The following is an 11,289-nucleotide window of genomic DNA, read 5'->3' on the forward strand; positions in this document are numbered from 1 at the left end:
AAAATCTTAAACTGCAAAGTAACTACAACTAATGTAATGAAGTAAAAGTACAATGTGTTCCTCTGAAATGTACTGGACGTAGAAGTGTGGGTATAACATTTTTTTTTTAACATTTCATTTTGAAAATTGGTTTTCAGTACTGGGTTGAATCAAACCGAATCATAGGTTAACAAATGCCCTAAAATAAAATAAGTATATATGAATAAAGTTGGCAAGATGGCATAGTTTTTATGATTATTTCCTTACGGAAACACCAGTATGACAATGTAATAACAGTATCATGTTGTTTTAAAATAATAATAATAAACCAAATAGACCAAAAAAAAAAACCTCAATAAACTCTGAAGTTTACTGTGATTGAAATACTTTTCTTACAGCACAAGACAAATGGCAATAAGTGGTTTCAGTTAATGCAAAATTTAACAAATATCACCCTTTAAGCCTGCACCCTAACTTCTACTTTGCCATGTAAGTTTTGGGGGTATAAAAGTGTTGAAATGCACAAATGTGTTCTGAGAAAGTAGATGTGTCAGGTAAAGGTTGCTGGATTTAAAAAGAAACATCTGGTAATATCAAGGTTTTGGAGTTTGATCATCAGTCAAGCTGTTTGTTGTAGCTCTTTTTAGAGAAAAATATCTCTTTCACCACAGTCAAGTTTGATAAACCTCAAATGTTTTCTTGCACCAAATTTTTTAAAAACAACATATAATCTTGGTTGAAATTGCACAACAGATTTTTATTTGAAACTGAAATGTTTCAGCAACGTGAGGCTGAAACTGCAAACACCTCGGGAGGAGCCTCTTACCGTCCTGTGCATCTTGTCCTCCAAATCCTGGTTGATCCTCTGAAGAGCTGCATAGCTACTCTGGATCCTAAAAGGACAGAAAACAATTATGTCCTGTTAAAAATGCAAATCACAACATATGATGACTAAACAGTGTTTTACTGTTCATACAGCTAAATAAGCACCACTAATCTCCACATACATTTAGACAGGGAAATAAATAAATTACAAGATCAGGGCACTGATGGAGAATCTTGGAGGGGATTTGCAGGATATTTTAAGTTCTTACTCAGATTTGAAGATCACTCAGGATAAAAATCTGCTAAGCCAAAACACAGTAAAAAGGACTGATGATGTGTTTAAGCACCACAGCAGGAGATTCTAAGAAAAAAAATAGTATGTGATCATAAAAACTTTAAATCTATAAATATTTTATGATAGGAAATCAGTAAACATGCTTAAGCAGACCCACACAGCTGTATGTTTCTTTATTTTTCTATTTCAATTCCCTTTCTTCCTTTTGTGTTGTGTTGTATTTCTTCATAAGTTTCTCCTCATTGCCTCTCGTCACTCTTGCTCTTTGGTAAACCTTCCAGTGCATTAGTGAGCATAATGGAACAGGACCTCAACTCTCTATATGTTAACTTTTTCCTGGTGTTTTATCCTGTCACCTCTCGGTTCAGCACCACATTTTCACATTCACTCTCGGGCCTAAAAGAGAGTGTTGATTAACCAGCGTTTATGGCTCCATTAACAAGACAGATATGGAGAGCGTGGGCAGTGGAGACAAAAAGAGAAATCATAAAACAAAGACCTGAAAGAGATTTGAGCAGGTACAGTGGCACTGGAAGAGAGTGGTTTACTGATTGATGAAGAACAAATAAAACTGGTCGTTATGAGCAACATATTGCTGTTATACTTATTTACGAGCGGAGTCAGGCAGTGCTTGCTGTCTTCAACAAGCTCTACCAATCACTAAGTTGGTTAAAACTAGGAAGAGAGGGTTAAGATTTGGTTCTGTCAATCATTGCAAAAATATCTGAAATTTGTGCAGAGCCTGAAATACTCGGCACACAAATGCCCAACAGGCGGCCGGACTGTCTGCATCCCAAATTTTCAAGAGTGTGGCCAGAGACAAGTTTCAAGGAATAGTTTTAAGTTTATTTAAACAGCATATTATTCAAATTATCAATCACATGTATTTATACAATGGCCACTCTGGTCTGTCTGACCAGGACATTTGCTCTATTTGCAGATAAGCTCATTGCTCTGAGATTATGATCATGCTGCTAAATTAAAACTGAAGGCCACTCATCTATATGTTGCTAGACAACAGCTTCTTTTACGTGTTGATGAAATACATTAAGATGTATTCCAAAGATGTCAAATGTAGTACCAAAACAATGTTGTTGTAGAGCATGTTGCCCAAAAGTATGAATGAATACATGCTGGCAAAAGGCCATGATGTAAATGGGATGATTCACTTCATCACATGCAGTGAAAATGATGCGCTCAGGGGAGACTAATGCATTAGTTTTCAATAATAACACAGCTTGTTGATGGGTGGTAAGTAAACAAACAAATGCCTGCATGCGTTTTTGCCAGGAGAGTAGCAGAAATACCTTACCCATACTCCATCTCTCTCATTTGTTATTTGATGATTATTCATTTTAAGTTTTGGTCTTAATGACCTTCATAAGGTATATGTAACAATCATTAGATTAATTCATTAGATTATCCAATCAGTGGATCATGGTAATAAGGTCAATTGGTGCTTGAAGAAACAGAAATAGCCAATTAGGTAATTGAATAAAAAAACCTGTAATCTTACTGCCTGACAAGAACATCAATACTGGAAGGAAGTAACTTCAATTATGTTTTTTTATCATATTCTCCCTTTTTAGAGTATTTCTACATAGAAACTGTAATAAGTAAAGGTTGGGGGAAGTTTGCAATTGTACAAATTAAGTATGGTAGATGATTAATGTTATGCAACTAAAACACTTGGTCAGGAAGAGATCATTTCAGGTCTGTAACAGGGCATAAACTCTGGTCTCCTGCATGATGCACTACAGGGCACACTACTTCTTGCACTGAATGTCAGCATTCATAGAAGGAGATGTGCAATCACAAGGAATATTGGCCTAGAAAAAAAGGCCTGTTTGCTTAAAAATACCCAAAACATTATGCTGTCAAAAGCTGTGAAAGACACTAAATGTGATATTTTTTCATCCTACATAAAGGACTATTTCAAAACCGTCCAAATAACATCCATTCCTATATAAATGAGTTTTATGTGGAAGTGGAACATAGTCACACAACACAAGGAACAGCTATACACTTGTCGTTAGATGTGGTTAATTGACAGTTAAATATTATCAATGAGTAACACTGTCATGGTTTTTAAGCATGTAAAAACACTCTTTATCTATCCTCTATTCCAAAATTCCTTGACGTCACAGCACGACTTTGGTGGGTGTATTCCTGGTGGGGATTTAACAGTTCATGCATACAAAAAAGGCACATATGCCCACAGAGTCATGCACATGTGCACACACACCTGCGTAGCTTATCTGTAAATTTCTCCAGTTCCTCCTGGGCCCTGCGCAGCTCAGTCTCAAGGTACTGCCGAGTGGAATCGAACTCCGTCTCCACCATCTCTAGTTTGTGGGTGGTGTACGACAGGCGCTTACGGAGGTCGTCCTTGTGGTCATGGAAAGAGCTGAACAGGCAGCAGAGACAGTTTTAGAGAACAGGATTCGAGGAGACACAGTCACAACACTGATGCACTTTCATTTCTGTGGAAGTTTGTCAGATTTGAAGAACCAAGAGACAACACAGAGAGGGAGAGGAAACAGAGACAGAGAGAGAAGGCAATAGAGTAAAAAGTAAAGTGTATATGTGTTTGTGTGAGAGGGAGGGAAAGGGATGAAGTGTAGCTGGACTGTAATTCAGTTTGGATTGAGAGAGGTCCCAGGCAGGGGGAAGGCAGTGAGGCCGATGGGGAGGAGGAGATGGATGGAGGAGGAATACTAATCATTTCCCATTCACAGGGAGGAAGCAGAGCTGGGAAAGGAGCTCCCATCGGTGTAATGGTGAATTCCATTACACATCCCCCCTATCGAATCTCTGAAAGAATGGTAAAGGATTTTTGCCCTCAGACAAAGACCATGGGTGATTCATAGAAGAAGAGCTGAACATATAGAATGGACCACAGCTTTGTGTGTGAGTAAGCTTTAAAAGAAAGTGAAAGAGACAGAAAGAGCAAAGAAAGAGCATGACAGGGAGTGAGAGAGAGGCCAGAATAGCACCGTTTCAACACCTCCACCATCAACAGCAACAACATAGCAGACAGGGAGCAATATTTCAGCTGTTGCATTTGATGCAGGTTTGAGTGTGGGGGATGAAAACACACACACTGACTGAGGGAATGGATGTGGTAATGAAAGGCTAGAGATGGGAGAGTAGGGGCAGTGTGCGCTCTGGGGGATTTAGCATTTTGCCAGACTGATGGATACTTGGCTCACGGAGAGGTTCGATGGCTCAGCACTGCCAACCAGCAGGCGCAGTGAGTGCACCTCCAAGTTCACCTCGGCCCAGAGCCTCAATTAGGAAGCTGGCAGTAAAGGAGGAGAAAATGGTGTCCACTGTGACGGCCCCAGTAAGACTTATAGACTGTGTTGTGTCAATAGGTGGGTGGGGCAATGGACAGCTATTAATGTCAGGACACTTGGTTGAAGATCTCCACTAATTAACCCTTCATCAAGCAGTGAAGAAGTCAGTAAAATGTAGATGTAGATAAACGTCTGGCCTTTCGCGGAAACATCACCTATATGCACAAAATTCTTAAAGGAACATATGAACAACTTGAAATACGGTATTTGATGACTGCAGTGATTGATACCACTTTCATAATCTGTTTAACCAGTTTGTTAAAGGTCCAGTGTGTAACATTTGGGAGGATCTATTGACAGAAACTGAATCTAATGTTTCAGCAGTGTATAAATACCTGAAAAAAATGTTTTTGTTGCCATGTTTCTACAGAGTAGACAGAGGAAGGCGAGCGGTGTCCAGTTAGTTGCAAGCTGCAACTTCATCGCTAGATGTCACAAAATCCTGCCTCTATAGCTCTGTACTGAGTGTACATACATCTGAGTGATTCCAGTCTTCTCATCTAAATCAGTAGTAGTAGTAATAAGTGTATTTCCCAAACTGTTGAGCTATTCACTGGACAGACAGGCAGATAGACAAGTATATGAGTCATTGAAGAGTGTATCCAATATGCTGAGACTTGCACGTTCAGCCCACTCCGCTCGCCTGGCGTTACAACAAAACAAAATCTTTACAACCTCTCTGCTGTCTAACAGCTGCAAGTGATGTTGTAAAATCCCATGGCAAGGAGCCAGAGAGCTATGTGAAAATTGCTCTGGGCTCTTATCACTATGTAATGCCAGTTTAATTAAGTCTGAGCTCACAGCCATTGGTTATTTTTTTTAGGGTATTAGGCTTTTTTTGTCTGTATCCAGATGTAAAAGACAGTTGTTAGCATTAACGTGGATGTAGATGTCAGCTGATACATGACAAGTGATATGAAGATGAATGTTGGGAATGGATAGATGCCGCATTATGTTTTTAATGGCTTTTTAATGGTCATGACCTCCCAATGAGAATCCATTTCCATTAGTCAAAATGAATGAAATGGATTTCCCAATAATGAGGCTGATGTTTAGAGTTTAAAGCGCTCCCCAGACTGACTCATCTTACCTTCTTTTCGGGTGTTTGCAACCATTTCTCTGTGTTTTAAGGGCAGTTTTGCCAATATATATCTTTTTCATATTTTTTTCTGTGCCTCGGCTCTCATGTGTGTATAGTTGTTGCCACTGCTGCTGCTGCTGCTGCTGGTCGGCTGAATGTTGAAGCCAAGTTTGAACTCTAACCACAAACCAACAGTCAAAGCTCTAAGTCTTGCCTGGGGAGGCAGATAGGAGTTGGCTATCTGTGATGACCCTGGCAAGAGAGCAGAGAAAAACAGCTTTGAAGTCCCACAAATTTAGCAGCACATTTAGTTCTGTTGACTCCAGAGAAAAACAGAGATTTTGTGTGCATTCAGAAAATGAGCCAGTTTGGTATGACGAAGCAGAGCTGGGGGATCAATTAGATAAGTTCAGTAAACAAACTTAAATAGTATGCAATACTTGGAATTATTGTACCTCCAGCTGAACTTCACACTTGCCATTGAAATACCAGTGCACACAGATCTTTTATATTTTTCTTATAATGCAAAATATAAGCACAATTGATTTTCTAAAATACAACCATCACTAGGTACACTGTTAAAGAAAAAACACATTAGTATTTCTAACACCTGAGACACATTTTTCATTATTTACTTCTCTCTCTTGTTGTGAACAATTGAAAGCAGCTACCACAAACTGCAGGACCCTATGGGATAGTGAGTTATTGACCAGCTGACCACAGAGGTTATTCCTCAATAAATCAGTGTTATGATGAATGCGCATGTGTTTCCATTTCCATCCTTCGTCATTGATCTGAGGTCCTGGGGCTTGAACTCATGTCTCCTGCTCCATAAGAACTTAATAACCTGCCACTAGTGAGCATAAAATGTCGGAATAAACCTTTATAGTTGTACATCTTTCTTAATCCAGCTGCATTTGATTAGTCTTGTTGATATCAGTGTCCATTAGCTATCAACGTGATGTTATAAATCAAAAATGTCAAATTTGCTCCTGAAAATGACAAGATTTATTAAGAGAAAAACAGACAACTTCTTCCCAAAGCCTTCCCCCGAGCATGGTCTGTCAAACTGCAATGTTGTCTCCATGTCTCATCAGCTAGTGAGAATGTTAACTTCTTAACTTAGCTTTAGCTTAGCTTTAGCCTCAAATCTTTTAGCATTCTATCGTGTATGTAGCCATCATGTGTATATTTGAAACATTTTTATGGGATTTTCGTTTTTTAAATGAATCAGCTGGAAACAGTTAAAAGTCAAGTGGTGACACAATGTTGCAACCAAAAAATTCTTCAACTGTCTAGTGAAGCGTTGCACTGCCCAAATGATCCGTGCGGCTGCCTAATCTGTTAACATGAGCGACAAAATACAAAGCGAGATGTTCTGCCATGCACTGAAGATGCAGGCAGTGTGGACCGGGTGTAAGACTGTGAAAATACGTAATTACACACCCAAAACTTGCGTAAGTTCCGCATATCACAATATAGTGAAAGATCAAAAATGTTACTTGTCTCTCGCTGTTGACTACCATATAAGAGGGTCCCACGAAGGAGACCGAAAGGGGACAGACTTTGCCTCTCTATATACAGTAACTGGTGTGCAAACATTTCAATAAGTCTGTATATTTACCTTTTAAAAACCACTATGTCTTGTCCTTAAGAGCCAAGTAAGCATAAATGCATAAATAGAGACAGGGGTTGCCAGCAGCATAACTTTTATCAGTCCCTGCAGAGTGGCAGGGTAGCAGTTCAACAACAAACTGGAATGAATGTTTTGTCGCATGCCGCCATTTCTAATGGCACCACTACTTATTATTTTTAATCTCCCTTCAACACTGGCTCAGAAAACAATGGCAGTTTCTGGAAACACCGTTGCTATAGCCCTTTTCTTATCTGCAAGTCACAGAGAGAGAGAGAGAGAGAGAGAGAGAGAGAGAGAAATAGTTGCTGAATTAGTAAAGAAGTGGGGTTGTATAGAATCCATCCTTACATGCACAAACATAAACACACAGCTCCCTGCAGTGCATATGAAATACTGTACCCTTACTGTATCATAACACCTCCCCCAGGGGGATAAACAGCAGATCTTGGTGCCTCAGGTGTTGTTTGGTAAGGTAAACACTATCCACATGAAGAAACAAATCTAAGTCCTCAGAGAACATCTTGATAGGCTTACTGCTGTTTCTGCACTGCCAAAGAAACTCAGAACAGCAAAATATATGTAAATCAAGAACACTTTCCTCTCTACAGCGTTCTCTCACAAGTATTAAGAGGAGTCTATAGTGCAGACGGAAACACAAGTAAACCCTGTTACCTGACAAACTTTCACCACGTGTTACAACTTGTCATAATGATCAGACAATGCAGACTACAGGGAGTACAGCAAATGGTTGTTGTAGACTATAACCTACTTCAGGCAGACAGTTTTCACCCCCCGCTCTGCCAGTATAGTTTCTCTCCTTCATGAAAATGACTCGAACAGCAAGTGACTCCAGTTTAAATTAGAAAAAAAAAAAACCTTAATGTAAAACCTACTAAAGGTCACAACTAGCCAGCATCCATCTCGGATCTACAAAGGGGAGCCCTTCTGGTGCCGGCAGGTTGATTTACTTGTAATGAGCCACGGGAGGTGAGCGAGGTAAAACCACTGCCTGCCAGATATACTATTCACAGTGACCAAATGAGGATATTAAACTTTAATGGCCGCATTGCCATCCCTGCTATTTAAGCGAGCAGCTCACAGAGACACAAGCACCTCATCTACTGTAAACACTAAACCTTCATGTTGCAGCTTAGAAGGTGTTATTTTTTGTTGTTTTGGCCGTAATTTATATTGCTTAATATGACAATGTAGTAAACAAAGAAATTGCTGTGCTGAGGCACGGTGACATTGATGCAGAGAAGTCAGATGGGGAAAGAGAGAAACCAGAGGTCAGACGATAAGTAAACAAGTTAACAGTTAAGCAAAACTTTCTAAACCACTTTTAACAAGTCCTCCAAAAAGGTAGTTTCTCAGTGTCTTTAAAATAAAAAAAGGTCAGTATGACAGTTTTCTGACCTGCCACCATGTTTTCATACTACAGTGAATGTGCTCATGTCTTAGGCAAAAAAAAAAAAACGTTTAAAAAATTTCAAATTTTGTTAAAGAAATAGTTTGACATTTCAGGAAATATGCTTATTTGCTAGTGAGTTGATCTATACCACTCTCTCATACGGCTACAGCCAGCAGCCAGTTAGCTTAGCTTAGCATAAACACTGAAAAGACGAGGAAACGGCTAGGTTAGCTGTGACCTATGGTAGCAAAATCTGTCTACCAGCACATGTAAAGTTCACCAATACATTTTTAACAGCATTTTGACATGAAATTTTCACATCAAAATGGTCGTTATATCTGGTTTTCTTTTTCAATAAGGTTTAGTAACACACAAAAACGTGCACTTTAAGAGGAAGAAAAGATTGTGATCAAGGTCGAAAGGAAACAAGAGTCAAAGTCGAACGTATTGCATAGGCAATGTCTCACCACATTATTTCTAGGTAAAACTGAAAGTAAGCCCACTGAAAATGTTGGTAATATTCCTAATATTCGTTGCTCAGGACACCTACAAAGCTGACGGCACATAATAATTGTATTGTTTTGTTTTGTCTTTCAAATATGCCTGGCTAACTTTGCAGATTTTTTGATTGTCTGACTGACCATGTTTCTTGCCTCGTTTGACTTATCTCTAGCACTGCTGCTGCATTCACAGACCTTAGCAATTAACTCAGTAATGGCCAAAACAACAATAATAATAAGTTGTAATAAACCAGACGTATTCCTTCTGATGCATTTAAACTGCGGAATAACTCAAAAGGATACAACTCAAACAGCCTGAAAGCCAAAAGAGACGAAACATGAGCAGAAATGTTGATAATTAGCCACATCATTTTACAATTTTATTGTTTTTCCCTTGGTATTAACTACCACAGTGGTTGGGGCTCTACTTGAGAGCCATGTGTTGTGTTATTTCTTCTGATGCAAGACTCCAGAAATACAACAGTCTCCTGATCATGCTCCACTACCAGCGGCCAGAAAAACAGCTCTGTGGATTAAGTCACCAGAGCAATGATGATGACTAGTCAACACAGTTTGCTGCCTGAAGACAAGAACTGCAACTGAGGAGCCATCCGCACACTGTTTATCTCTTCTTTAGTTTCTATCTACATATCAAAAGAGACTCAACCTTAAGTGGGTAAAATGGAGGAACTTGCTGGCCTTGAAACTAGTAAGAGCTCTAACTCCTTGCAATAAATGCCTGAAGAATTAGTTTTACCTGACCACCAGAGAGGTTGAATCAAATCAGCTAAAGATGTCATTGATAATTTTTGCAGTGATTAATTTGTGATCAGAGTATAAATCAGGAACTTGATGTACAGTAACAGATATACGTATCAAACCCAACCATGTTCTTGCAGGTAATTTATCAAACACAGTTCAAGGCCCGACAGCAAATATATCTGAATTCTCTTTGGGATTTGCAACCATAATGCTGTTTTCCCAAACAAAAAGCTCCTGGGGATAAATTAACCGATAATGAATAGTTTCCCCTGCTGGGCCGTGACTCATCAAACTCCCTCCAGCTCCTTCATGTATCCATGGCCTTTTAAACAGCTCGTCAGTCATAGCGATAAAGTTTTATTCGTGTGAATAATAGCGTGTGTTCGTTTTGTGTAACAAGGTTCAGAAGAAACAGCGAGCATTCAATCAATTTTGACAATTTGTAGCCATATTTCACACTATTCCTGATCAGATAAGATCACATCGGGGGGCCACAGCAGGAAGCACCACAGGGGATCTTTTTTCACATCACGCTGTGGTGTGTGTGTGTTTTGCAGTTCAGGGCTGGTGGATACGTTCTTCTCTTTTTCAAGTCATCTACTGAATAAGTGAAGAGTGAATTTCATACTGAAAAGGCTTTAATTTTGAGAGATACCTACTTGATTTGACTAATTCAGAACGTGGAAGCCTCATATTAACTCAACTGCAGCACAGCTTTGAATACATTTTTACACAGATCGAGGACTCAGCGATTTTGTCCTCCATCACTTACAATGTGCATTAGGAAGGGATCTTAGAATATCCTGTATAATCATAAAGGAACGATTACAGCAATGTAATGCAATACAATGTTCATGTGGGCACCTGACTGTTGTTTGTCTCCTTCAAAGCTTTAGGAATGGTAGGAGTTAATTTACCCATAAAACAAACCTCTGATTAGTTTATTCAGTCATGGAGTGTCTAAGCTGAGTGACATAAAAACATTTTAGTCAGTGGAAAAGCTTCACATGGCAATACACTGCATTAAACGCTGGAAAACCTTTAAGAGACGTTCTGCACTTTAAACTGGGAGTCAATTTCAGCCCCATATGTAACTGCTGCCAAACCATACTTATTACAGTGTAGTACTGGTAACTCACAGCTCCTCCTAGTCCAATTTAAACCTCCTCTATTACACTGGCAAGTGCAATATATCTTTGCATTGACTGCACCACCATCTGGCACAGCACAACATAAGACACTGGATCTGACTGGTCGTTCCTGACAGAGGCTAAACAACAGGTTTAACTGTCAATTTTACACATTATTTTGGTAGCAATTTATGATATACACCGATCAGACATAACAGTATGAGCACTGACAGGTGAAGTGAATAACACTGATTATTTCATTATCATGGCTACTTTCAGTGGGTGGGGTATATCAGGCAGCAAGTGAACAT

General features: G+C 39.3%; 1 protein-coding gene across 1 annotated transcript in view; it reads right to left on the reverse strand.

Annotated features, from left to right (window-relative positions):
• The window catches only part of LOC118336921 (brain-enriched guanylate kinase-associated protein), a 44,848-nt gene that overhangs the window by 20,310 nt on the left and 13,249 nt on the right, over positions 1–11,289 (reverse strand). The window contains exons 2-4 of the mRNA XM_035673686.1: positions 5,722–5,791; positions 3,345–3,506; positions 806–872 (exon numbers count right to left, since the gene is read on the reverse strand). Of these exons, the coding sequence (XP_035529579.1) occupies positions 806–872; positions 3,345–3,506; positions 5,722–5,791 (299 nt within the window). The remainder of the gene's footprint in view (positions 1–805; positions 873–3,344; positions 3,507–5,721; positions 5,792–11,289) is intronic.

This window comes from Morone saxatilis, unplaced genomic scaffold (genome assembly GCF_004916995.1).
Source record: "Morone saxatilis isolate NCDOM2014 unplaced genomic scaffold, NCSU_SB_2.0 Contig3, whole genome shotgun sequence".
NCBI lineage: Eukaryota > Metazoa > Chordata > Actinopteri > Moronidae > Morone > Morone saxatilis.